At 42.8% G+C, this 27337-nt stretch overlaps 5 protein-coding genes across 9 annotated transcripts in view; 2 read left to right on the forward strand and 3 right to left on the reverse strand.

Moving 5' to 3' along the window:
* celsr1a (cadherin EGF LAG seven-pass G-type receptor 1a) overlaps positions 1 to 7202 on the reverse strand; it is a 119431-nt gene extending 112229 nt beyond the window's left edge. For all 5 annotated transcript variants that reach the window (XM_050036166.1, XM_050036167.1, XM_050036165.1 and 2 more), the window contains exon 1: positions 3476 to 7202. In XM_050036166.1, the coding sequence (XP_049892123.1) occupies positions 3476 to 7031 (3556 nt within the window). In that variant the 5' untranslated portion in view covers positions 7032 to 7202. The remainder of the gene's footprint in view (positions 1 to 3475) is intronic.
* A 2041-nt stretch (positions 7203 to 9243) lies between these two features.
* Positions 9244 to 13725, reverse strand: trmu (tRNA 5-methylaminomethyl-2-thiouridylate methyltransferase). The gene is made up of 11 exons (XM_050036240.1): positions 13535 to 13725; positions 13263 to 13428; positions 13073 to 13179; positions 12758 to 12880; positions 12494 to 12666; positions 11844 to 11897; positions 11595 to 11661; positions 11283 to 11383; positions 10779 to 10923; positions 10610 to 10692; positions 9244 to 10489 (listed from the first exon to the last, which is right to left on the reverse strand). The coding sequence occupies exons 1-11, from the start codon at positions 13614 to 13616 to the stop codon at positions 10337 to 10339; spliced, it is 1254 nt and encodes a 417-aa protein (XP_049892197.1). The 5' UTR covers positions 13617 to 13725; the 3' UTR covers positions 9244 to 10336.
* Positions 13726 to 13759: 34 nt separating this feature from the next.
* On the forward strand, positions 13760 to 17555 carry srr (serine racemase). The gene is made up of 7 exons (XM_050036246.1): positions 13760 to 13854; positions 15303 to 15480; positions 15568 to 15749; positions 15824 to 15954; positions 16038 to 16186; positions 17034 to 17123; positions 17209 to 17555. The coding sequence occupies exons 2-7, from the start codon at positions 15303 to 15305 to the stop codon at positions 17448 to 17450; spliced, it is 972 nt and encodes a 323-aa protein (XP_049892203.1). The 5' UTR covers positions 13760 to 13854; the 3' UTR covers positions 17451 to 17555.
* Positions 17556 to 17838: 283 nt separating this feature from the next.
* Positions 17839 to 19830, reverse strand: tprkb (Tp53rk binding protein). The gene is made up of 4 exons (XM_050036247.1): positions 19582 to 19830; positions 19276 to 19398; positions 18319 to 18495; positions 17839 to 18175 (listed from the first exon to the last, which is right to left on the reverse strand). The coding sequence occupies exons 1-4, from the start codon at positions 19720 to 19722 to the stop codon at positions 18089 to 18091; spliced, it is 528 nt and encodes a 175-aa protein (XP_049892204.1). The 5' UTR covers positions 19723 to 19830; the 3' UTR covers positions 17839 to 18088.
* Positions 19831 to 19963: 133 nt separating this feature from the next.
* On the forward strand, positions 19964 to 26367 carry alg10 (ALG10 alpha-1,2-mannosyltransferase). The gene is made up of 3 exons (XM_050036245.1): positions 19964 to 20372; positions 22506 to 22703; positions 22792 to 26367. The coding sequence occupies exons 1-3, from the start codon at positions 20208 to 20210 to the stop codon at positions 23851 to 23853; spliced, it is 1425 nt and encodes a 474-aa protein (XP_049892202.1). The 5' UTR covers positions 19964 to 20207; the 3' UTR covers positions 23854 to 26367.
* The last annotated feature ends 970 nt before the right edge of the window (positions 26368 to 27337 follow it).

The raw sequence follows: 27337 nt of genomic DNA on the forward strand, positions 1-27337 counted from the left end.
GTTGTGGCTAGCAGAGTGTGTTAAGAGTGTATCTCGAGAGAGTTATCAGGGCATTCTTGTGTTTCAGCAGAAACATTCCCAGGCCTTCTGTTCACCACAATAAAAGCACCTGTGCACTCCTTTGACAGGTTCAAAGACGAGCCCTGATTGGGAGGATGTGAAGAGAAAAATGTCCTCTACAGCGGAGACAAATCAGCGCTCGCTGTGATACATCAATAGTCTTTTGTTCCATTGATCAGGAATAATAATCAGGGTTAAGGAAGCAAGACAGACTTAATGCACTCTCATCAATGTCATCGCTCATGGACAGAGGTTGTCAATGCTGATGTGAGCAGACATAATGAGCCGATAACGCAGATCCACTCAACAATAAAACATAAGGAGGCACAGACTCAATATCAGAGGGCATAAATATAGAACATATCCACACGCTGAGTATAGTGTGGGCTTTGGATCCTTGGAGCCAAGTGGACCCATAAAGACCTTCAGACAGTGACAGGAAAGGTAAAAAAGGTAGAAAAGGTTCTCTGGTATTGAAGTCAATGGGCTTTTTGAATGGTTTAGATGCCCGAAGTAAGGTCTGTGGTTAACAAAAGCTTAAGAGACTTTGATGTTTTGTTCTATGACATAATATATCCGTAAATACCCCACTCATGAATCTGGAAGCTTTCAAAAAAGACTGTTGCCAACAAGTGGTTAATGAGACCACAGAACATCATCACACCAAACATGGCTTTACAGCCTTGTTATGGTGGCAACATTGAAGTCAAACGACCATGGTGTAGTTTGTCTATAGGCTAACGTTAGCTTTTTACTTCTGGTAACTGCATTTACGCTTCAAAACTCATAAAAGTGGTGGTCAAGATTATATTACTGAACAAAACATCTAAGTATCATTAACGCTTGTTTGCCACAGCTTATTTTCTGCAATCATCCAAACTCCAAAGGAAAAATACCATTTGCTTTTTGATGAAGGAACCAGCATGATACTAACTTCGGGGTTGGCCTACAAAGAACGCATCCCTGCAGCACTCTATAACCACAAAATAAAACTAAATACTCCATAAGAGAATATGGGAGACCAGTGGAGCAACAGAAAGACTTAATTCACGAGAGACACAATCAGAGTCTTGTCTCCCTTGTTAAGGTTCTGTTAGCTCACCAATCCCCTCTGGCCTTCCTCCCCCAACAGCCTGGGGTTGAAAGGTCAAACATCAGCAGTAATGGTTACCTAACACTTGACATCAGTGCGAGCCCCCAAATCAGGAAGGGTTGAAGCAAGTGCATCTGTTTAATTGTGCACGAACACATGCTTGCTTATATCTGTGTGTGTGTCCAAATGGTTGCAAGTAAAGATGAGGGCCAGTTCCCTTTGGGACCATCATGAGGTCACTGTTGTCAAGGATACGGCAAGAGCTGTCAGCTGTTATTGACAAACATAAATGCAGTGTCAGTGAATGAGGGCTGTAAGGCCTGTGACTATTGAGGTCAGTCGCTGCCTCCTCAGATGCTCCCCAGGTCGTCTATTACGGCCGTAAAGCACTTAGAAAAGGACAGTCTATCTTTTGTGGGAAACAAAGACAGGGCTCAAGTCCTTTAGGAAAAACACTGTTTGAGGAAAAGGGGAGACATCTGGGGGAAGCCCTACACTGCCTAATGAAACACGGTTTGTAGCAATGCAGGTTTAAGGGCCGTCCACACCAAGGACAACGACAATAAATATATCAATTTCAAAATCTCTCCAGTTTGCGTAGATGGCAAAGTCCACAGCAGAACTATAATGACAGTGGCGACGAATCACTGGGATCACTTTCAGAACAAATTGATGAACAACAGGAACAGTTCTGGCCCAGAACCTGTTTAATAAAATAAAGTCTTTAGGAAGATTCTATCAAGAATAAGGATATCTATCATGCTGGCAATCAGTGGTAAGTGTTTTGTTAGTCTTATTAACAGAGGTAAGGAGACGGTTATCTGGTAGGCTATCCAGCATTACTTCAGGAATTTTGTTAACCCAGATCCCTCCTGGTCTTTTCGCTCGTTTGTTTCTCTGCACAACATACAGCAGTAACAGGTGATCAATATCCTAAGAAGCCAACACAGCTGGAGCGTGCAGTGTGTGCTTGGTCAGTGTGGATGTATCATTATCGTTATCGATGTGAAGGGCCATTAAGTCTGGCTGACGAACTGTTCCTGACGAACTGAATCCTATTAATGTCTCTGCCACTGCCCAAAAGAAACGATCAAAGAAAGATATTCAAGTTGGCAAAAAAAAAAAAGAATTTCTTGCGTGCAAAATGTTCTGAGAACAATTTCTAGTCGTCAAAACGATCCTGCGCCTACAGCTAAAATAGCCACAAACATGATTCAACTAATTAACTGGGAATATGGGCTTGCCCTGTTGCAGCCTGGTCCGTAGCAGCTCATTTGTATTCCTTCGGTAATGTGTGATATGCTGGCATTCCTCAGCTTGGAGAGATGACAGAATGACACAGAGAGAAGGCAAGCTGAAGAGATCTAGCTGTGTTGGGCCGTTTGCCCATTTCAGGGCTTAATGTGCTTTAGGAGATCAACCAACGATGAGAGATGGAGAGTGAGAAAACAATACGAAAGAGAAAAAGAGAGGGAGGGTTGAGCAACCAGCTGTCAATAGGTGACAGGGTAGTTATTCTGTCAGGGTATTAGATTTATCAAGCCTGTTCCAACTGCCTGATTAATGTCACTGTGGTTTCTTGCAAGGTGTGTGTGTGTGTGCCTGTACTGCAGCAGTTACCCTGCCAGTGTAGGTGTGAATGTCCAGTGTTTGCTTTTGTCTAATCTTTACCTTGAAAGAACAAAGTCTGCTTCTGTCGTGAGGAAAAAGCAACTTACGGCAAATTCTTTCTGCATGACCTTGTCATAGGAATACACGCCTTGAGATCTAAACCCATGTTACAGTAAGTTCAGAGCAAAACTCTGGATTTAAAACGTCTCTTTCATTCAGATTCAAGTTAAATGTGAGTTTTTCTGGTGAAATCCTGGGAGACACCTTGCCACAAGATGTTCATAAAACTCCCTGCAGCACACCTAATGTACACAAGGCCAAAAACCTTCAGCCACTTCAAAGAGTGAAGTCATGTGTGTGTGTTTGCCTGCACTGTGAGCTCGTGTGTGTTCCGTGTGAAAGAAACCCACATATCTGCAACAACAAAGCGGCTCAGTTATCAGGGTGCCCTGCTAATAGCACTTTTTTTATGACCTAAACCAACCACTTGTACACAATACATTTATCACCCAAATGGCACAAAAGCAGCACAACCGGATCCTGCATAGAGCCTGCAGCAAACACTCGCTGAACATACAGTCAACACTGCAGTCGAAACCTGCCCTCAGCCTGTATTCTGCAGAGCATTTTATTGAATTGAATTTTCTCACAGAAAACAAGAACATTAACAATGAGATGAAGGGAGAAGAAATGTTTAGATTTTTTTCTCACCTGAGACGGATATACTCATGGGTGCTTCCAGGGCCCTGTCATTGTCCAGGTCCCTGCTCAACCTCAGATCCCCTGTGTCCTCGTTCAGCAGCAGCAGATTGAGCTCATTCCCAGATTCAAACTTGTACCGCAGCTTATCCGACACGTCCGGGTCATGAGCTGGTACCTTTCCTATTATTCCTGATGGGAAACTGTTGGACTTGTTGGTGATGTAGTTGTTGAAAATAATCTCAAAGTTCTGCAGCACCGGCACATTGTCATTCATGTCTACCAGGCGGATGTGCACAGTGGCCCGACTCACCAGTGGTGCTGAGGTGGCCTGGACCACAATCACATACTCTGTTTTAGTCTCGTAATCCAGGTCTGTGAGTGCAGTGAGGTCGCCGTTAAAAATGTCCAGCTGGAAAACTTCTGGAATATTCCCTTCGACAATCTGGTACATGATCTGAGCGTTGGTGCCCTCGTCGGGGTCGGTGGCAGTGATCCGGGCCACGACGGACCCCACCGCGCTGTTCTCCTCCACGTCAATGAACAGCTCGTCCTTCTCAAACACTGGAGCGTTGTCATTTATGTCTTTGACAACCACATGGATGGAGACAGCTGCTTTCAGAGGCGGAACCCCTCTATCCACAGCGTAGGCCTTCAGATTGTAAACAGGGACGTTCTCACGGTCCAGTTTGCGAGCGGTTCTGATGATGCCAGAGTAAGGTTCAATGAAGAAATCCCCCTCACCGTCATCGCCACCCTGAAACGTGTAGCTCACCCTGCCATTTGAGCCAGAATCTCTATCTGAAGCAGAGATCTGGAGGACGCTGTGGTAGACAGGTGCATCCTCAGGTACAGTCCCATCGTACCTTTCCCTAAGAAACTGGGGAGCATTATCATTGGCATCAAGGATGATTATCTCCACATAGGTGGTGTCAGATTTCTGAGGGATCCCGTTGTCTCTGGCGATGATGGCTAACGTGTAGGAGGCCTGGTCTTCATAATCTATCTCCATTTGTGTTGTGATGGCACCTGTATCTGGGTCGATTTTAAACTGAGGGACATTGTCCTCCATCACATATGTGATGCGAGCATTCTCACCCGTGTCCTCGTCCGTAGCACTGATCACCACCACAGTGGAGCCCACTGGTTTTTCCTCACTGAGCATCACCTGGTAGTTGGCACTTTGGAAGACAGGCCGGTGCGTGTTGGCGTCCGTCACGTTAATGAACACCTGAGCAGTATCATAGCGTGTTCCATCACTGGCGGTGACTGTCAGGACGTACTGGCGTTCCTGCTTGTAGTCCAAAGGGAGGGCTAAGGTGATGAGACCGCCGCCACTCTGGCTTGTGATGGCAAAGCGGTTCCTGGTGTTGCCGCTGGAGATCTGATAGGTCACCACGCTGTTGACGTCTCTATCCACGGCTGTCACGGTCAGCACGCTGGTCCCCACGAGAGCATCTTCATTGATTTTCAGCGAGTAGACCTTCTCTGTGAATGTGGGTACATTATCATTCACATCCAGCACTGTGATGCTGACGCTGGCAGAGGAGGACATCACAGGTATCCCGTGGTCTCTCGCCTCCACGCCGAATGTGTAGAAGTCAGTGGTCTCCCTGTCGAGCCCTTCGCTCACTGTAATCCAGCCTGTGCTGTTGTTGATGGTGAACGGAAAACCAGGCATGGTGTCAGTTAACCGGTATTCCAAACGGGCGTTTTCTCCTGAGTCACCATCAATTGCTTGGATGTGGATCACAGAGTAACCAATGGCCACATTTTCCAGCACAGTAGCCTGGAAAGGTGTGCTCACAAACATGGGGGCATTGTCGTTCACGTCCACCACCTGCACCACCACCATCCCTGTGCCGTTTATCAGAGGAGGCCTGCCGCCGTCCTGAGCCTTAATCCTCAAATTATACTCCCGAATCATCTCGTAGTCCAGGGGATTGATGACGTCAATCACACCAGTGGGGGAGTGAATGTAGAACTGTCCTTTAACATTGCCACTGATGATGCTGTAATGTACTTTGGCGTTGTTTCCTTCGTCTTTATCTGTAGCTTCCACCTGGATGACTTTGGTGTTGACTGCCACGTTCTCCGGGACCTGCACAACATACCTCTTTTCACTGAACTGTGGGTAGTTGTCGTTCTCATCCTCCACAGAGATGTTGACAGTGGCGGTGGCGCTCCGGGGCCCTGGGTCTTTGCCCTGGTCATTGGCCTCAACAATCAGCTGGTACTGGGCCCGGGTCTCCCTGTCAGGCCGCTCTCTGATCCTCACCAGGCCGTTCCGGGGGTCAATTTCAAACACAGAGTTCACACCGTCACCGTTGACAATTGTATAAATCATATTGGCATTGGAGGGAGCGTCCCCATCAGTGGCTCGGATTGTCATCACTTCAAACCCCACTTCTACATTCTCCCGGATGCTTACGCGGTATTCGGTTTGCTCAAACACTGGGCTGTGGTCATTAGTGTCGCTCACAGTGACAGTGAGGTAAGAAGTAGCAGACCTTTTAGGGGAGCCATTGTCAGTTACAGTGACTTTGAAAACATGGGTGTCTTTGACTTCTCTGTCTAGTGCCTGGACGGTTGTTATGCTCCCTGTCTGGTAGTTAATGTCAAAGAAGTCATTGGACCTGCTGTCAAACAAGGCTTCCATGCTGTACTCCAGCCTCCCTGCCTCTCCATCATCCGGGTCAGTGGCTTTCAGGGTGATCACCCGCGTGCCGGCAGGCTCATTCTCGGGCACGGACACCTGATAGTTGGGGAGCTGGAACTGGGGAGGCGCGTTTACCTGTCGCTTCCCCCTGCGGATCAACTTGCCGGACTTTCTGTGGACGGTTTCTGAGGAGGGGGGTCCATGTTGTTTGGGCACTTTAACAAGCGTCAAACTCAGCCGCACAGAGAGCCCTGCAGAGCTGTGCAGCGCGCAGTGCAAACACACCTCGGGCTGTCCTCTGTGCTCAAGACATAAGTCACTGACCAGGAACAAATCCCCCTGCCTGAACACTGCACTCAAGTCTTTGCCAACACACATTGTGTCCAAAAAGGTGGCGCTGCGCGTAAACGCAGGCAAAAGTTCTGTTACATTCAAAAGCAGCTTACCTGCGGGCAAGCAGGAAGTTGCCTCCAGTTCTGTAAGGTGTTTAATGTGAATGTCGGGCTTACCTGGCGCCTTCTTTCTCTTGTATTTAATAAAACAGTCCTGGCCGTGGACAAACACATTAAACTGTGTGAGAATAACGTCCCCAGATGAAGAACCTGTCCTGAAATAAACAGGCGCTGGGTTCCTCGCCGTGTGCGCACACTGAACTTTGTGGGACAGACGGATAACCCCATCATGTCTCTCAACTTGGAAAAAGCTCTGGATGAATTTAGGTGATAAACTCCTGTCAAGTTTCGTAATCCATCCAGGGCCGTGCGACAGGTTTGCCAGAAGCGTCCCGGGCTGTAAAGTCTCCGAAAGGTGTATCTCCAAACATCCCGCAAGAGGCACGTTGAACAGGACACAAACCCAAATCCATAAACACATCGGTAGCTCCATGCTTGTGAACCTGCCAAATCCCATTCAACTTCACCGAAACTCCTCCGCAAACGCATTAACTCTCCCTCTCCCAGCACCGCGCTTTACTTTTATCCCTCATTGTGGAGTTTTTAACGTGGAAAAAGACGCTCGGTATCCATAGTGTCGGCGTATCCACGGCGCGCAGCAGCTGCGTTAACCCACACTGAGTTTAAAATGAGTACAAAATGGCTCCGTGGCTCTCCTCCGCCTCCTCCTCCTCCTCCTCTCCTCCTTATTACCATAAACCTGCTGTGTTCCCCCTCCGGGACGCTTTCACGGGGGGGCTCTTTTTTCTCATGGAGATTTAGGAAGTGGTCCCGACCGGGTGAGCAATGCGCGCAAGTGCATTGTTATGACAATAAGGTGAGAGTTGGGTAAAATTCCTAATGCGCGTTTGAGTGTCGCTCTTTCTTTAACTTTCTATATGCTAAAGTACTTATTGGCACAACTGGTGCAGAGGAAAGACACGAGAAGTGGCTTAACTAAGACTTCGAATCCACAATTTTAGAAATGATATCATGTCACACAGCTCCAACAAGCTGCTGCTCTGCTGTTAATGTCATAATAAGGGGGACAGAGTATGAAAAAAGTGTGTAGATATAGAGCAATAAATAAATTAAAGCAGGGCTGAAATATGCATTAAAATAAAAAATACAATGTGCATTATGCTCCTGTGTTTAACACTAAAAATTTAGATATAAAAAATAAATTATTAAAGTAAAATATATAGAGTCACTGTGCTGAGGCTGCAAGTGTGAAAATTTAACTACAATATATACATCAGTAGAAATAACAGCAATAGAATAATAGTAAGCATAAGGAATATGTAGTTATGTGCATTATACAGTCAAAAGTTTGTGTCCAGTACTGTATGTTGAATTAATATATACATTCAAGAGGTGAAAAACTTTGCACAGTTAAATAATTGCACAGAATATTGCAGCAGTTGAATTATTAGACCAAAATAGATAGAATAATCATAAATGCAGGAGGTAACTGCATATAAATAACTATTTCCAGCAAATGGTACAGCTTAATAAACCAAATTATCAGTTAATTATTGCTTTTGTTAATCAACATATGATTGTGTTCTTCATGGTGAGTAATAATTTTAGCGATGTTATGTCTCAGAAAATGAGCTTTTAATAGTTTTTAATAGTCTAGCGATGAAAAATACCAGACAAGCCTTGAATGGATGTAATATTTTATCTCTCCTTTCATCGTTTTGTTTTTGGAACTTCTATTTTCACTTTAATTTATTGTATGATGGCATATCAGCAAAACCTTTTTTTGTGTGACTATCAGGAAAAGTTAAATAAATTATATACAAAAAATGTGTCTAGAAAACAGACAGCATGACAAGGTCAAATTTATATAATTAGGCTCAGCCATGACTGTCATTAAAATTCATTGGAATATACAGTATGCTGATTGTGCAAAACAATGCTGACTGGAGAATAGCAGGTTCACCTTGGAGGGTTCTCTTGTATAATGGCGCCCCCTTGTGGATCAAAAACTACAGGACAACACATACACAACAATATACTGGGTGCGTTCTGAATCATACTTTTTTTTTTTTTTTAACTTTTATTATCTACTGGAGCTGCCCTTGGAAAGTATGTACTGTTGCATGCAGTATGCACACAATCGGGACATACTAATTGGGAACTTTGACCCTCTTACTCATATATCCGTTACCATGGAGATACAACAAAATGCCATTTTGCACTAAGCAAGAACTGCAAACATTGTAGATTTTAACATATTCACAATAGCAAAATTACATAGGCTCTAGATTTCTCTGTCATTGTTTAACACATATGCCCTTTTGTTGTTGGTTGTTTTTATGATTATTAAATTCAATTAAACAATATTCCTATTACTAATCGACTGGTCATCAGTCATCTAAAGGCGCTGTCATGCATTGTTGTGACTTCTGACAGTCAATGATGTATCATCCGCTGTGCAGAGGATTGTGGGTCAGAACAGCCAGAACAGCATGCTGGCTTGCATACTGCGAAATCAGACTGGATGTGGCAGAACATCCTGGTATTTTTGGCATACTATATTTGACACACTATGTATCGGGACGTGCTTAATCTTTTTCTGACATACTAAATAGTATGGTAGTAAGGGGACTGGAACGCACAGACTGTTTCTTTCTCAAGTACATAATGACTCATGAGGTAATACATACAGAGCAATGGAAAAGAACTACACATCACATATTTAGGTTTATTCACTCATTTGTAAATGTTCAAGTATTTACAGTTTGTAGGTCAGGAAGAACTCGTGTTCCGCTACTTACAGCAATGCCATTTAAAGAGAAAGGCACTTAAAATGCTTTTATACATATTCCAATAATTTGTTGTTGTTTTTTATAAAAATCCTATATTTAAAAACTAGAATAAATATGCATGACATTATAAAGCAGTTGAGCAACAGCTGACAACAATTTCATTGTCTTTTCAATCATTTAGAACAATTGAATCAGCTGTCTCAAAACGTGACTGACATGTAAACAGCGCTAAGATAACAAATAGCACCATTTTAAAATCATATTTGGTTGCAGTCTTTTAACTTGGCATGCTTTGAGGCGATAATTAGTCCTATGTTTACTGTTAACTGGCTTTGGACATAATTTCTCCTTGGAGAAAACTTCTAACCTTCAATTCACAAACAAGAACAGAAACTATCTTGTATTGTGACAAAGACTTTAGGGTTAACACTGAGCACTGATGTACCGTAGGTTTGCAGTTGGCACATAGGCAGGGTGAACATGGGCGACAGTCAATCAGAAAAAAGGTAAAAGACAAGAGGGAGATTCATGACCACGAGCAGCCAGGTGACAGGAAAAGCTGCAGTCAATGAAAAGTCTGAATCACATTATAACATCACAGTCACTTTCATTCACAGATAACAGGGCCAGAAGACAAGTTACCCTGCTAGCTTAGAGTCAAATGCCACCCACTCACAGTTTTCCTTCTACAGTAAACAAAACAACAGTAGAGAACTCAGAGCACCAGCAGCCTTGAAAAAAGACGCCCTTTACCCCAGACTACAGGTCACAACATTGTGAACTATGTGAAGACAAAAATTGTCCAAATAAAAGTTTAGGTTGATGGATTGTGGCATCCATACTGTTGATATGTCAAAGCTGGGCGTTTAAAAACACTCACCCATTTACAGTCTCTAAAATGGCCTCCAGAACAGGCACCATGTCACAGAGTTTATTCTCAGGCACTGTGTGCTCTACCTAATGTACCGGACAGAGCTCATTTCCACCACGTCCAGGCTGTGAGCTCATCTCAGCTGGCAGGTTCAGGCGTCTGCTGCTTCTTCAGCTGAGCTGCCGCCAGTGCCAACCGCTCTCTGCCCCGCTGGAGTGTGTACTCACTGGGCCCCAGCTGTATGATCTTCCCACTACCCAGACACTCGTCTCCTTTGTAGAGCACTGCGAACTGAGCGATGGATGGAAAGAAAGAGTAAGAAAACATGCACCTACATTTATACTCCTACACTGAGGATGTCTTTGGGCTTTATAACTGGTGTCACAGCACAGGACTGAGGGATTCTGTTACCTGTCCAGGTGTCAGAGCTCTGATGGGCTGGGAGAGTGAGATCCACACGGAGCCGTTCATGTTCAGTGTCACTGTACAGGGAGCTGGAAGCACAAAAGAAGTGTTTGGGGATTTCTTTGTACAGTAAATAACGTAACAGTGTAACAGGCAGTGATGACACAAAACTCACTGAGCGGCATCCGGTGGATGAAGCGGAAATGACACTCCATCATCTGGGTCTTGACGAGCTCAGGTGGCGGGTCGACCGTGACCCAGTGGAAGCGGTCTGTTCGCACCGTGTCACGGAAAAGAGACGGGTGATTGGTTGTTGGAGCCTGAGTCAGAAGCAATATAGAGAATAAAGTAACAGCAAAAATTGGTCAAGTTGCAAACAATGTGGTACATTTGACTATACCTTAAAAAAGTGAGCAACTTAAATGTAAATCCTAAATGTTAGCGAGCATTTTCCTCAACATAAAACACCATCCCTGTGCTGGCTCCTTGAGAGATTGATGGATATAACACATTTTATACTTCATGATATTTTATCAGTGCAGCATTAAATGATGCATGGGAATAAGAAACAGACAACACACCATAAAGTGGCTCCAATGTTTTTTGAACATGCTGTACAATATGATTCCAGAGGACACAAAGATGCTTCCAGTTTAACAACACAGACAGACTTTCTCACCACAAACACATCTCCAGTAGCGATGTCTTTGTCCACCACAAACCAGGGGTCTTTTAGCCCTCCTATCCTCGCCCTCTGGCCCAGCGTCAGAGTGAACCAGCCTGGATGGACAGAGACACACGGGAAAATGACAAGAGAAGTAATTTTTGAACAAAAATTTAGACGACATACACATGAGGATCGGTGAAGCAGAAAATAGGGATTTTAATTTAGTTAGTAATTGGTGTAAGATCCACTACATTCTGACACAGCAGCTCTTCATTTTGTCAGAGAAGTTGATGACTTTAGAACCTCAAACAACCACAAACAAACCTTTGTGTGTTCCCATGACGGTCCCGTCCTCAATGGAGACAAAGTTCCCTGGTTTAGGCTCCAGGTACTGGAAACAGGAAATAAAAATAGCATAGGTTTACATGTATCTCTTCTTAAGTGATAGCTTTTAGTTTCTTAGAAACAAAGGCAGGAGGTTCTGTGACAAATCAAGAAAAACAAAAGTCTGACAAAGAAAAATAAAGGGAAACTGGAAATTTGAACAAATACTTACTCAGTTTTAATTCTTACCTCTAAAATAAAGTTTTCAAAGTTCCTCTCTCCAATGAAGCAGATGCCCATGCTCTGGAAGACATCATGTTTACTGTTAGCAATTAATGTGAATTACATAAAACATTTCCCGATTTATGCTCTCCTGATGGAATACAATTCAGGGTTCCTACAGCTTAAGGCAAATAAGTTTTAAGACTTTTTTTAAAGCCACTTAGAAGTAAATTTCAGGCAAATTTAACAATAACCAAAATTGAAAATGTTGTACTTTTAGGAGCAATTCTGCCCAAATGTTTATGGTAAAATAAAATGTGACTTTCTTGTCTTGTGGTGGAGACTGAGCTTGTTGGCAAATTTTCTTGCTGATTTTGTGTTTCTTACTCCACATGTTGGATTCCAATACCTTGACCCCATCATGCCAGGTCTGAAAAACTTTTGCATATAAAACACTGAGCTTCGCCTTGTACCGATGAAATCCAGTTTCCCATGTCTTCTAATTTTGATTTTTTTAAAGATTGATTTAAGACATTTTAACATCATTAAAGGCCTTTTACATGAATGAATTCAATGCTTTTTAAGACTTTTTAAGGATTCACGGTAACCCAGATAATAAATAAATACAGACATTTAATTGTGTATTTGTTGTGTATTAAATGTGTATTTGTGTTTACCTCTTTCTTCTTCAGCACATGGTGAAAGCCAGCCTCAGCAGCAATCTTTCTGACAAACTCTTTGGTGAGTCCGGCCAGTGGGAACATGGTTTGTCGCAAGGCATCCTGGGAGATCTGACTAAGGAAGAAGGTTTGGTCTTTGAATAGATCGGCTCCTTGGTACATCCTCACCGCTGTGCAGAGAGGAGAGAAAGGAAAGATTGTTAGAGAGAGAGAGAGAGATGAAATAGGGACACAGCTGCAAATGTAGAGCCAAAATCTTACGATTTCTAATCTCAAATCGATCTCTGAAGAGAGAGCTGGGCGGCGCCGTGGGCGTCTGTTGGAAAACTTCTTCGTCTTCCTGCGACGTCCTGGCGTAGTGGCCTGTTGCCATGGCATCAGCACCTTAGTCAACAACAGCACATTGTTAATTCAACACTTTCTGTATCGTGTTTGACACTGAAATCAGTTTCATTAAATCCTCATCATATCTCAACCATCCCCCTCCTCTGATAAGTAATGAACAGTCCCTTAAACAGATTTTAAGCTGCTTAGAATAAGTTTATGTGAGTGTATAAGCACAGTGTGACGACATACCCAGAGTGTTGATGGCGTACTTGTGGAAATGGTTAAATTTGATGTGCTTGTTGCAGAGTATATCTGGGTTTGGCGTCCTCCCCTTCTCATATTCCTTCAACAAGTTACTGAAAGTGGCACAAGACACATTCATATTAAAAAGTTATACAATTAAATGTGTTTATGATGTAAGCATGGCAGCCACAGGTACCTGAACACCTCATGCCAGTACTCTTTGACATAAGACACTTGATGGAAGGGGATGTCCAGGTCCTGACACACTCTGTAGGCGTCCTCACAGTCTCTCTCTGTGGTGCACAGCCCGCTCTCATCCAGAGAGTCCCAGTTCTTCATAAAGACTCCTGTCACACTGTAGCCTTCACATTACAGACGGAAAAATAATTACAATGCGGTTAAACTGGTTAGCTAGCTCATTTAACATTGAGTCAGTTCAGGTGTGTGTGTGAGTGTAGTTTTTCTCACCTCTTCTCTTCAGTAACAGCGCCGCCACAGAGCTGTCAACGCCTCCGGACATGGCGCACACGACGTGTCTAATTAAACCCATGTTTATTAAATTACAGTCCTTTCTTTTAATACTATTTTTCTTATCTAACTACGAAAAGTCTCCATTGCCATTTGCTAGGGCAGCCATGTTTGCTGCCCGTTTCATAATAGCGTCCGACTGGAAACACGTCTCAAACAGGAACTATTGTGCTGGTGGGAGCCGGGAAAAACGTAACACTTGTAAACATCACTGAGCTGTCACTTTGTAAAGTCGCGGAGAAATCTGAACAAATAATAAGGTAAGTGGGGAACAAGATTAATGCATGAAACATGTCGTTTGGTTTACCTAAAGTCTCTTTAGTTATATAAAATATGGTTTTGTAGTTCAGCGTTTATAATAGATTTTATAATAAATCTGTGCGGACGGCTCACATGTCCAGTAACGTATCAACATAAAGCAGCTATAATATAAAAAATGTTGCTAGCTAATTGTATAACCATTATTATTAAATATTATTCGTATTTTGTACTGGAGAAGGTTAAGGGTAATGTTAAGGACACGTGAAATCCTATAAATAAAATAAAGTAATATAACCTATTATAAATATATTAAAAGTAAGTGTAATCCCAAACAATCAAGTTATTATTATTATTATTATTGTTATACAGACTTTTATTTATTTATTTTTTTAACCATGTTTTATCATGGTTGTCCCACAATTCAAATGTGTTCCTGAGAATACATTTTTCCTTGATTGCTAAGACACACTTAATGAAACTGGAATCCACTTGATCTTCATCATCACCTTTGTAGCACTGAGCAAAAGAAAGTTGACACAGATCCTATTAAATTATCTGTGGTAAACAAAAGGAAAACATCTATTCACAGCTGATAGGAATTCATTGCACAGTTATGAATCTCTAATGCACCTTTGTGAGCTCCTTTGCACAACTCTTTAATTAGCAATCAGTCCGTATCCATCTATAAAAGATACCACCTCTGTGTTGCTATTTGCAAGCATGGATCAAGAGGCCAAAGGCACATAAAAATGAATAACAAAAACTGTCTCCAAATTTGGTCCCTCACCACAAAGAAAACCATTGAACCAATAGCAAGACAGGGCTGACAAGATCCAGGGTAACCTTGCCCTTTGGACTCATCACTGCACCACACTCTGACACTCTAACAGCCTGACTTTTCACACATATTGCTCTACTTCCAAGTCAGAACACAAGACAGTAACACATCACTAGATCAATTTCGCAGGCACTTATTCCCGTACGGCCTTACAAAAACAGTTATGGTCAGAGATCATTTCATTCACTTTTAATTCCTTCGTGTATAAATAATGAAAACTTTCTTAAACATGTTTTTTATTTACAGTATTTCAACAGGGCATCTCAAAAAGATGCAAAAAGTGCAGATGCATAGTTCAGCAGGGTTTGTTACTGTATCTATGGTACAATCATCTTTGGAAAAAAGAAGACACTTCATGACACTTCAAGTATCAACAATGACACAGACTTTTTCCACAGGTTTTGTTTTGTATGTGCAATGAAGGGAAGGTGGTTGTAATAAAGACCTTTTTGATCCCATGTGGGATGGGCTGAAGGCATGACACCAAAATAAATAACAATGAATTAATTATGCAGACCATTCATTAATGAAATGCATATGTTTTATGAGCCAAAATGGTGGCTCCGCAGTGCCAGTGTATCCCTGATATTAAATATGTTTCTGACACAGATGGATGAGGTGTCTGCTGACGCTGTCACCCTGGATCTGCTGAGAGAAGCAAGGGAGACGGTGAGATGCAACCCCCTGGGTGTCATCAACACTCCCATGATCCCCTGGTGCCAGACAACCCTGCCTCTCAACATCCACTGCAACATCCGCATCAAACTGGAGAACATGCAGAGAACTGGTGAGAGGGAATAACCCCTTAAAGTCATCACACACAACCGCATCTCAGCTTCATACTTAAGAATTGTCTTTAATATTTAATTGACAGGGTCGTTCAAGATCAGAGGAGTGGCCAATCAGTTTGCCAGGAGACCGAAGGGTGGTCATTTTGTCACCATGTCTGCTGGGAACTATGGGAAGTCTTTTGCGTACGCTTCAAAGCACTATGGGTCAAAAGGCAAGGTGGTGATGCCGGAAACAGCCCCAGTGTCCAGATCCATCCTCATACAGGTCAGAGGTTGTCTGCTGACTGGCTGAAAACCAAATTCCTTCAGTTGCAATAAAAGTGTCGTTCTCATCCTCAGAGTTTCGGGGTGGAGGTGGAGCGAGTTCCCACCTCCTGCTTGATGAATGTGGTGAACCGTTGTGTTCAGGAGGACAACATGACCTTCCTGCACTCCTATGATGATCTGGATCTGATAGCAGGACATGCCAGGTACACTCAGAGGCTGACAGTGGATATCGGAGTCTTAAAACTTCCATCTATTCAAACAAACCCACATGTGTGTGTGTGTCCAGTCTAGGTATGGAGGTGCTGGAGGTGATGCCCGAGCCTGATGTGGTGGTGGTGTGCTGTGGTGGAGGGGGGCTGCTGGCCGGTGTAGCCGCCGCCATCAAACTGTCAGGCTGCGATAAGACCAGAATCTACGGTGTGGAACCAGAAGGAGGTAAAACTCACACAAAGGAACAAAACACATGGATGGATTACCGAACGGGACTACCAGGCTCAGGGGCCCAAAGTGGAAGAGCCCCCTCGGCCTTAAAAATGTCACTTAAACTAACTGAACTGTACTGACCAGCTAGAGACTTAAAATGACCACAAACAAACATAAAACAGCTGCAAAGAGATGCAAAGCAGCTGCAAAGAGACACAGACACTCACAATAACAAAAATAGGCACAACAACCACAAAGAGGCAGGAAATGACTACAAGAGATGCAAAGCAAATACAAAGAGATTAAAAATGAATACAATGAGATTCAAAATTACCAAAAAGAGACTTCAAATGACTACTAAGAGATGTAAAATAACTACAAACATACTCAAAATGACTACAAAGAGACAGAAAGTAACTGGAAAGAGACTCAAAATGTCTTCAGAGACAGAAAGCAACTACAAAGAGACACAAGATGACTAAGAGATGCAGAACAACTACAAAGAGACACAAAATGACTCAAAGACACATAAAGCAACTACAAAGAGACAGAAAGCAACTACATAGACTCAAAATGACTTCTAAGAGATGCAAAATGATTACAAAGAAATGATTACAAAAACCGGCAAAGCAACCACATACACAAAAACTACAAAAAGACACAAAAAGCAGCTTAACAGTTAAAAAATTCTGTGTCTTGCTCCTGTGGAGGAGAGGTGGTGGGGCCTTCTACATGTCTGTGGCCAGGGTCCCCACTGTCTCATAATCTTCACTTGATAAAACCTGCAGTATAAGCTTCAAATGAAGAACCACCAAGTTTTCTAGCAGCTTAGTGAACTTGTGTTTCTGTTTAAACTCAGCCTGCACCATGTACAAAAGTTTCATTGAGAAGAAGCCAGTGGGCATGGACACTAAGAGCATCGCTTCAGGACTTGCACCACCTTTTGCAGGTAGCATGCATTTTATTCCTCTCAATCTTTCTCTCCATTGCTTGAAATTAGACTCCTGCAAATACAAACTTTCTTTGCCTCCCAGGCACACTGCCTTTCGAGTTGTGTCAGCGTTACGTGGAGGGGATCGTCCTCATAAACGACGAAGAGATCAAGGCAGCAGTGTCCACCCTCTACAGGTCTGGACTCGTGGTGGAGCCGTCAGGTTCTGCTGCGTTCGCTGCCATCGTTAACAACAAGATACCCGAGCTGGAGGGAAAGGACGTGGTGTGCATCATCAGCGGAGGGAACATCGGAAAAGACGAGCTCACCAATTTCCCAGATTGACAAATATACACCGCTATGATATGACCACTCAGTGTAACATGTTCTGAAAATGAAAAACTATTCAGGTCTTTTGATTTTTTTAATAAACAAAACTATGTCAGTGCCATTTTGCTGTAAATATAATCAGTCTAACTATGAATCAAAATGTGATTTTTTTTCCCCAGTTTTTCAACAATCAAACTCTTGATAAGCTTTTTAAGTTGAATAATCTTAAATTGATCGATACACATTTCATTTCAGAAGTTGCCGCAGGAATATGAGACAAGGCTAAAAAGAAGTGTTATGACTTCCTTAACTGCCTCTTAAACACTTTTTCTGCATCTGTCAGAGTCTTAACAACGACAAAGAAAATGTAAGCAGGAAAAAAAGACGAATGCATGAAAAGATGTATGAAAAATAAAGTGTATTTTCTCAGCTGTGATCATGACCTGATGTACAGAAAATGGGACTTTTTGTAACACCGAATAGAGATGGTACGGAGTGCACATAAGACAAGGTTTGCATGTCCTTACAATGTGTTGGAAAAACATCAACAGCATAAAAGAAAAATATTAGTATGAATCCCCATCCCATATGAACAAAGGCAACCTATTAATTTTCTTTTTTAAGTCCTGATCTGGTCCTTTTTCCTGTCGTAGCTACATGACGTCTTTGGTGGCCATCCTGCATACAACTGCGTCCAACAGAGACCCACACTTCTCCTCCTGTGGGGTGACTTTATACAGCTGAAAGAAAGGCAGAAAAGGGGGGTAAGACTGACAAAATGCTGTGGAAATCTGCATGTGTGTGTCCTAGATTTGAATGAATTTATAGTCTAGCACTACACACGATGAGTAAGTCACATAATATCAAAGCAGAGATGGAGAACCTTTTTGATTTTTGCGTGGTCCGTCACTGAGGGAACATCTTCCGCTGGAACCTGCTGTCCGTTCACCCTGGCTCTGATGTCAGACACAAGCGGCGACACATCTTCAGTGTGAACCAGGACCACCAGGACAGAGTCATCGCCGTCAGAGATCCCAAACCTTTTGAAGGCCTCTGAGATCTGTATTAAGGACGTCATACAAACATGATTAATTTCTGTTTTGAGTTTATTCATGTACATTATGACTGTTTAGCTCACTGATTCCCAACTGGTCCAGCAGAGGGAACCAGATTTCTCCTTTGTCATTAGTTCAAGGTCCACAGTTTAATATATTCAGCATCATACTTGCGTTTGGTCGTATCGTCAGGCTAGTTGTTGCTGCCCATTGTCTTACTCATTCTACAGCAGGGAATGGCTCTTCAAAATAAAAGCTCTGTGCCAGAAATTCACCATAATTTAAAATAAAGTGTGATTTTCACAAACTTGACATGTTCACGAGTCATTTGCAGTTCATTTAGAATGGACCTGCGACCCACCAGTTGGGAACCACTGGTTTAGTTGGTGCTCCTATCCAGAGCGAGATACATACTGTACCAAGAATCTGTGCAGCAAAAGAATACATTTCCTTTTCTAAATATCCAATAGTGCAGCTACCAGTGTTGGGGAGTAAACAAATACATGTAAATAGCTACATGTAATTAAATAACAAAATAAAATTAACTGTATTCAGTTACAGTTACTGAGAAAAAAATATGTAATTAAAATACAGTTACCAAGAAAAATTTTGGTGATTACAATTAACTAGTTATCTGCAACCTATTACATGTCAAAAGTAACCATCCTAACACTGGCAGTTACCATTAGTTAAGACAGCAATGTTGAAAGGAACAGGTATCCCTGGCTTGGTGCTGTGGCAGTGATAAAAAGAAAAGCAACAGAGGTTGGGTTTTGGTTACTCACATTATTAGTAGGTGACAGGTTGAAGATTATTTCTGAGAATAAACTTCTTGTCTTCATTTTCCCAATTTTCTGCAAGCTAACAGCCTTGTTGGCAGCTACCAGCACCTGGAAAGGACTCACCAGCTGTAAGTGAAAAATACAGTGATTATCAGTGAGGTGACACAGTTTCCCTGACACCTTCTACTTCCCATTGGGTGTAAAATGTAAGTCTGTACAGAAGCTACTACAACTGTGAGCTGATAAAACATGCCTAATATACATAAAAGTTTAGTAAACTCCTGCAAATGCTGAATAAAAGCAACTCACCATGGTTGGGTTGATGAGGGCAGCACTTATTTTACCCTCCACCGCATACTGTCTCAACTCTGCGGCATTTGTCACCTCCTTGAAAAGCATTTGAGTCACCCTGAGGTCGGGGAAAAGCTCCAAGTCGTGTGTTAAATTCATGCTGGACAACTGCTTCAAGAACCACGAAGAAAGTTACGATTTAACGCGCCTCACGTTGAGGTCTGTACACGCGGGGGAACCATAACACGGTGACACCGCTCCGCAGGAAAGTTCCTCTTTAGCAAAACAGTTCCGCTAAGTTAGAAAATTACATCTTAAAGCATTAACCTTTTTAATATATCATATGTATGATTTTGGTGAGTAGTATTTGATAGAAGTGTGACGTTAAAGTATTCAAAAAGGCTAGGAACTAATTGCTATACACAAAGGTTTCGAATCGAGCGTGTTTCCGCAGCGGACCGCCAGCTGTCAAGAATCAAAACTCTTCCGTGTACAAACACTGGTCACAGTTCAGCCAGTTTCCCACGGAGTAGAGACTGTACAGTGGTTTTAATCCGCAAATCCAGTAGTTATGCGGTAAACACAACATTATATCAGCTAGTTTTGGACTGCTTTCACTTTTACATCGGATTTCGTCATCAAACATGGAGAAATTTGAAGGCTACATCTTCACTGCTCTCTGCAGCACCAACTTTTTGATATCCTGCCTGCTGTTCTCCAGAGTCACTCGGGAGCAAAGGGAGCCGTACATGGACGAGATTTTTCATATCCCACAAGCTCAGAAATACTGCCATGGGAAATTCAACGAGGTAAAGTGACTTCCTGAAAGCTGCGGTAGCCATGAAAGCGAGTGTCAGTGATGTGTAGCGGATTAAGGTTAGCTAACAGAGGAGCTTTTGTCTTTTAAAATGATGTGGCAGCTATTAGAGCTTTTAATCTCCGTGTCGGACATATAGAATGGCATTAGAGGGGGGTTATGTGTTTTAATGTATTGTAGTGTATGTAGCTTAATTCAGACTGTAGGAAATGGAGATTAAAGGATCATCATCATCATCATGATATCATAACTACAAAGCTGTTCACGACTGATCACAGTATATCAAAGCATACCATAGTTTTTGCTTGCCTACCACTCAGGTGTGAAATTATGAATGCATCATTGAGGCTGGTCAACAGTGGGTAGTGCTGAAGCAACAGAGGCTGAGATATTCTCACTTTTACTTCCTAGTGTGGGTCAGGCTCCAAAACATGCTGGATCCTCCATTTTCCATGATGCAACCTGATGGTGCCTGTATTTAGTCCAGATATACTCAACCTGCTTTGTGCAGGGACCACTTTTGTAAAATGACAGGAGGTAGGGGCTAGTTAATAAACAAACAATAATAACATTAATCAGGTAAAATGAATAAATATTAAAGGTCCAGTGTGTAGGATTTAGATAACAGAATTGGTACATAATATTTATAACTATGTTTTCTTTAATTAATAATCACCTGAAACTATGAATTGTTGTGTTTTTGGGTACCTTAGAATGAGCTGTTTATATGTAGCAAGTCCTCTTCCACAGAGTCTGCCATGTTGTTTCTACAGTAGCCCAGTACGGACAAATCAAACACTGGGCCTTTTGCATTTGTGCATCGGCCACCATAGAGTTCCTCCACCAGGGGCAGGTAACCTGCGCCTCTGGAGCTGCATGTCGCGCTTAGCCCCTCTGGCTCCCTGTGGCTTTGACAAAAAAAATATATTAAAAAAATGAAGTCAGTTTTTAAGAATTAAACTTTATTTTATAATTGATGTAGGCCTGAAATGATTCTTACATTCTCCAATTGTAAAAATGTGTAGCCTGTACGCAGGATAATAATTATAATTATAATTATAATTAATTATAATTATAATTATAATTTAAAAAAAAAAAAAAAGTCTGAACATTTTGTCACCTAAACTGTGTGTCATACGTCTACAGCCTGGTGCCTTTTCCTTTAAAGCTTGCTGAACCTCAGTAGCAATGGCTAGTCTTGAGTTTCCCTGTGATCTAGCTATAGATTTCAAATCCAAAAAAGGAAAAGTCTTGAGGGGAAATTATGCATGGACGGATTTGTTTGCTTTCAGCCCCAGTATTGCTAAGATATAGTACAAAATAATCATAAATAGCCAACTGCAGAGTAGCCACCTCCTGGTGAAACATATTAATGAATTCTTACTTACACGTATTGGTAATGTTGATAAGCTAATTTAGTCTTAACATGCTGTATTACCATCATTATAAGGCTCATTATAAGGCTTTTTTGTGCCAAAAATAGCTCTTTTGAAAGTGAAAGTTGCCGACCTCTGTCCTACACGCTTGGTACACTGTAGAAGTTTCAGTTGGTTGCAGTCTCTAGATGCCACTAAATCCCACACACTAGACCTTTAAAGGCTCATAACTCATCTTTATTTTAAATTCTCGATTATTATTAAGTCTACATTCATTCTTTCTTATTAAAAGCAGGGGTGTCTCTAGAATTTGAGGATATTTGGTGCTTAGCCTGGACCTTTGTTGGGGGCTTCAGGGAATCCTCCCCTGGCACTAAAAAAAGCTGTATTTTGATGCTTTTTTTAGGCACTTTGGCACCTTATTTAGATTCAGAGTACACAAACTTAATTCCCAGTGTGAATCCAACTTATTTTCATTGTCAATTACAAAACGGTTAGCGGGCCATCTGGCGCACTGTCACAGGTGAAACATCGGCTGAGTGTCACTGCATAAACAATTCATGACTTTCAAACTCCAGTTATATCCATTTGTATGGCAGGCTCTCTGTTAGAATGTGTCATCTTCAAGCCCAAGCTGAGATAACTTTGCCAAAGACGTTATATCTATTTTCACAACATGATACAAGTAAACTTACTTTCATTTGAAATTGGTGAACAGCCCTTTTAATATGGCTTTGATTCTTCCTCAGTGGGATCCGATGATCACCACTCTCCCAGGTCTGTACCTTGTCTCTGTGGGAGTCATCAAGCCTGTGGTGTGGCTCGCTGACCTGACAGGCCAGGTGGTGTGTTCCACCGCCATGCTGCGCTTCATCAACCTGCTGTTCAACTGCGGCAACCTTTACCTGCTCTATCTGCTCATCTGCAAACTGCACCTCAGGGAGAAGGTATTATTACGACATGACGAAAATCATCATGCTTGAGTGATGTTGTTTTGACATTTTCATGTTATCTGATATCGTTTCCTTTTTCCAGACGCGGACGACTTCACGCCGAGTCCTCTCAGCGCTGTCTCTTTCCACCTTCCCCGTGCTCTACTTCTTTAACTTCCTCTACTACACCGACGCCGGATCTACTTTCTTCACCCTCTTCACCTACCTCATGACGCTCTACGGTTGTCACAAGGCCTCAGCGCTCCTCGGCGTCTGCTCCGTGCTCTTCCGCCAGACCAATATCATCTGGGTGGCCTTCTGCGCAGGCACGCTGGTGGCTGCCAAAATGGACGAGGCCTGGAGGGTGGAGCACACGAAAAAGAGGGATGAGAAGTCTCCTCCGTCCCAGGTCCCGCTGTCATTCAGTGGAGTCAAGAAGGTGATGCTCTTCACGCTGGAGTTCCTCACCTCACCCAGTCATGTGAAGGCGGTGCTGCTGGTGGCCTGGCCTTACGCGGTAGTCGGCGTGGGCTTCCTGGCGTTCGTGGTTCTGAATGATGGGGTAGTGGTGGGTGACAGGACGAGCCACGAGGCCTGCCTGAACTTCCCCCAGCTCTTCTACTTCTTCTCCTTCACCCTCTTCTTCTCCCTCCCCGTCTCCCTTTGTTATCACCGCGCTCTTCGCTTCCTCCAGGCTCTGAAAAAGCAGCCTCTGTTTTTCCTCTTCGTCACGTGCGTCTCCTTGCTCCTGGTGTGGAAGTTCACCTTCGTCCACAAGTACCTCCTCGCAGATAACCGCCATTTCCCCTTCTACGTGTGGAATAGGCTTTTCCAGAGGCACGAGCTGGTGCGCTTTCTCCTCGTCCCCGCATACGTGTTTGCAGGGTGGAATTTTCTGGACTCCTTCAAGTCACGCTCACTGTTCTGGAGTTTGGCATTCCTGGCATGCCTCCTGGCCGCAACAGTACCCCAGAAGCTGCTGGAGTTCAGGTACTTCATCATTCCCTACCTGATGTACCGTCTGCACATGCCCCTCCCCTCTCTTCCCAGACTCATTGTGGAGTTCCTTCTCTACACGGCGGTCAACGCTGCCACGCTTTACATCTTCATCAGTAAGACCTTCCACTGGCCGGACAGCACGGCCACACAGAGGTTCATGTGGTGAACAAAGAGACAGTATCTGATGTCAGGAGTTCCAGGACTCAATCAGGATGTAGGTTTAAAAATGCTTTCCAGAGAACCACAGTCCATGTGACATCTCAGAAATCAAAGAAAAGCTTCTGTTACGTCGCAGTTACAGAAAAGAAATGGCTCACATTTTTACCATTTTGGGTTAATGTAAAGGGATCGCCATATTTTACACAGAGAGTCAATATTGGTAGATTTATGTGACAGGTGGAAGTGAAAACCATTTAAATGTGGAGTCTGCGATTCTGGAGAAAGACGGTTGATATTTGAAGTCAACACACAAAGATATGCACCCCTCCCGCCAGTGCTCTCTCACAAGTAGAACTGTTAGGATAATTACGTCGTCTTATTGAGGTCATTCATTTTCCGTAACCGCTTATCCTCTTGAGGGTCGCGGGGGGGCTGGAGCCTATCCCAGCTGTCATTTGGCGAGAGGCGGGGTACACCCTGGACAGGTCACCAGACTATCACAGGGCTGACACATAGAGACAGACAACCATTCACACTCACATTCACACCTACGGATAATTTAGAGTCACCAATTAACCTGCATGTCTTTGGACTATGGGAGGAAGCCGGAGTACCCGGAGAAAACCCTCGCTGACATGGGGAGAACATGCGAACTCCACACAGAGGGGCTCCTGCCCGGGTACAAACCAGGAGCCCTCTTGCTCCGAGGCGACAGTGCTAACCACTACACCACCGTGCAGCCCCCGCAAATATTATTCAAGTCATGTCCATACATGATATGATAAAGTCCCGTGTTTATTAGCGTGTTTATTTACATAAGAATGTCACCAACATTTTAGCCAACATGGTACTAGAATAAAAAGCAGGGTTTTCCTGACCATTTTAACACTAATCAAACAAACTGGACTTTGGGGTCAAGTGGACTTGGATCTGGGCGCTGGTGCCTGATATGAAAGCCCCTTTAGTCTTGGGCACAGAACCTAAGGGCTCATTTATGCTCAACTTTAGATACGTATACTAAGACGGACGAAGCTTTCTGTTTGTCCTTTTGTTAATTTCGTCTCTATTTGTGCACGTTTTCTGAAAGCTTACAGATACAGACAGAACAGAGCAGTACCAGCAGAGATCGTGGAGGCAGTGCAGTGAATTTCAAGACAGATACAACCGTAGGAGATGACTAAGACAATTAAAAAATGGCGGACCAGAATGAATCAGTAATATAGTGAGGGGCTGGCATTGAAAATGCTATTGAATATCAATATTAATAACGGTATTGTATCGAAGTTAGAAATTCCAGTATCATGACAAAAGCAGCACACACAGAATGGACAGCTAGCGGAATATTTAGCGTTGACTTTGCCAAAAAGTGCATTGAATTAAAATCGCAGACTCCACCTTTAATCGAGAGGATTTGGGGGTTGAGTTACGGAGGGTTTTGTTTTCACTGAGAAAAGCTACAAACACTGAAGCAGGGCTGTAATTAAAATGACCAAGAGAATACAAAGAGAATTCATTTTGTAAAAAGTATTCGAGTTTTTTCCTTTGAAAATAAAATGGTGGTGACAGTGTTGTAAAATCTAAAATATACTAGTATGTTTTGATGAGAATTTATTGTATATAAAAGTTTTTGGTTGAGGTGTCGATCCTTCTGCAGGGTGGAAAAGTAATCATTTCATTTCAGCATTTTTTGCGGGAGTCTGGGTTTGGTTTTCTTATGGCTATAACAGTTTTGTACTTTAATGTAAATACTGTACGCAGCTCTGCGAGTGGATCTTTGGTGGCATTGTTGACATGATCTGTAAATATGATTAAAGAGACCAAAAATGACAGCCATATTGTAAACTTTAGAATTTTTATTGTATGGGATGTTTTTGGAGTGACTGAGATTCTCTGCTTTCTGCCAGTGAAGAACACCAATGACCCAACTTTATAATTATAATGTATGTTTTCAAATATTTTTACCTTGATTTTACTTTAACCAAGCAGTAAAGTTCCACTGGAGGTGATTTAGAAATTAGACTTTTCTGTGATTTTGTAAGTCTTTTTTTTTTTTTTTTTTTTGAGTTTATTTGTTGACTGTTTGTATCCACTTTCTGTCCTCTACTTTCATTGTGCCTGATTTGTGTGTGTGTGTGTGTGTGCGCACGTGTGTTTTATTTCACTAGATACATGCAGTTTTAAGGAGTACTTCCCCCACAAAATGTTTGTTTGTTTATCAGTTTCTCACCGTGTTACGTTGAATCTGAGAAGAAAACTTGTTGCATGCCTTTACAGTGAAAAGAGAATCCAAAGACAGAGAAAAATGTCTTTGTTTTTGGATTCTTCGTTCACCGTGGAGGTAAGCTAGAAAAACAGAGTTTTATCCATGAAGTCAGGGTAACACGTGGTGAATAACTGATGTGCTAATGATCATTTTTGGGCGAAGTATTCCTTTAACTATGAACTTGATCTGTCCTTCAGCTGTACGCTGCCCCTGTTGATACAATCTTGTGTAAACCTTTGAATAAAATGACTCGTGATATGAAGTCTCAGGTCAAGTTTATTTAAAGAGCACTTTCAGTGAATGTTAACAGCCAACTCCTACTCCACATTAACCCTTCTTGTAGTTGTGAGTCATGCTGATTGGGATGTGTGGTCCAGCTGCAAAGGCGTTGGTGTTCCTCAGGCTGATGTGTCAGGATCTTGAGTGAAGCAGCATCCAGCCCGGCTCTCCAATTCAGAGGGTGCAGCTCGGGACCCAAAAGCTTCAAATGCCTAGTCAGCTTGACAGTTAGGGCGCCTGGAAGTCTTGTTTTTGTAAGTATTTCAGTCTCAGATGCTGAGAAACTATCCATCCATTTCCGTAACCGCTTATCCTCTTGAGGGTCGCAGGTGGGCTGGAGCCTATCCCAGCTGCCATTGGGCGAGAGGCGGGGTACACCCTGGACAGGTCACCAGACTATCACAGGGCTGACACATAGAGACAGACAACCATTCATGCTCACATTCACACCTACGGACAATTTACCAGTCACCAGTTAACCTGCATCTCTTCGGACTGTGGGAGGAAGCTGGAGTACCCACGCTGACACTGGGAGAAGGTGCAAATTCTGCACAGAAGGGCTCCCCCACCCTGATTTCGAGCCCTTCACCCTGGATTTGAACCGGGAACCCTCTTGCTGTGAGGTGACGATGTTTAATTGTACCTAAAACGCCTGGTTTTATGTTGCTTCCCTTCCCCCCTGATGACAGCAAATAATACAGTGTATGCACAAAACTTTACAGAATACAAAGGGTGTTGCTCCATAAAATGTGCTGACTCAACTCATCAGCCACTAGAGGGAGCTATAAGACAAAACTGGGTATTCCTATGAACAAAGTGAACACTTTTATAAGAAGTGAATCAATCAAACTGGGTATAAATTCATCACTGAATTCTAAATGATGCTGTCACAGCTGAGTAACACAGAAAAAAACTTCCTGCCTGTGGAAAACCAAAAACAAATTGTTCA

The sequence above is a fragment of the Epinephelus moara genome, chromosome 23, assembly GCF_006386435.1.
Source record: "Epinephelus moara isolate mb chromosome 23, YSFRI_EMoa_1.0, whole genome shotgun sequence".
Classification (NCBI taxonomy): Eukaryota; Metazoa; Chordata; class Actinopteri; order Perciformes; family Serranidae; genus Epinephelus; species Epinephelus moara.

Excerpts from the sequence above, each read along its gene's own strand:
- trmu (XM_050036240.1), bottom strand. The coding sequence starts at position 13,616 with ATGGGTTTAATTAGACACGTCGTGTGCGCCATGTCCGGAGGCGTTGAC. Across the intron at positions 12,881-13,072 it reads GTACGCCATCAACACTCTGG|GTGCTGATGCCATGGCAACA; the intron begins GTATGTCGTCAC and ends TTGTTGACTAAG. Across the intron at positions 11,898-12,493 it reads ATGTGCTGAAGAAGAAAGAG|AGCATGGGCATCTGCTTCAT; the intron begins GTAAACACAAAT and ends GATGTCTTCCAG.
- alg10 (XM_050036245.1), top strand. The coding sequence starts at position 20,208 with ATGGAGAAATTTGAAGGCTACATCTTCACTGCTCTCTGCAGCACCAAC. Across the intron at positions 20,373-22,505 it reads GCCATGGGAAATTCAACGAG|TGGGATCCGATGATCACCAC; the intron begins GTAAAGTGACTT and ends ATTCTTCCTCAG. Across the intron at positions 22,704-22,791 it reads AACTGCACCTCAGGGAGAAG|ACGCGGACGACTTCACGCCG; the intron begins GTATTATTACGA and ends TCCTTTTTCCAG.
- tprkb (XM_050036247.1), bottom strand. The coding sequence starts at position 19,722 with ATGAATTTAACACACGACTTGGAGCTTTTCCCCGACCTCAGGGTGACT. Across the intron at positions 19,399-19,581 it reads CCCTCATCAACCCAACCATG|CTGGTGAGTCCTTTCCAGGT; the intron begins GTGAGTTGCTTT and ends TTTCACTTACAG. Across the intron at positions 18,496-19,275 it reads ACCTGTCACCTACTAATAAT|ATCTCAGAGGCCTTCAAAAG; the intron begins GTGAGTAACCAA and ends TCCTTAATACAG.
- srr (XM_050036246.1), top strand. The coding sequence starts at position 15,303 with ATGGATGAGGTGTCTGCTGACGCTGTCACCCTGGATCTGCTGAGAGAA. Across the intron at positions 15,481-15,567 it reads GGAGAACATGCAGAGAACTG|GGTCGTTCAAGATCAGAGGA; the intron begins GTGAGAGGGAAT and ends TTTAATTGACAG. Across the intron at positions 17,124-17,208 it reads ACTTGCACCACCTTTTGCAG|GCACACTGCCTTTCGAGTTG; the intron begins GTAGCATGCATT and ends TTTGCCTCCCAG.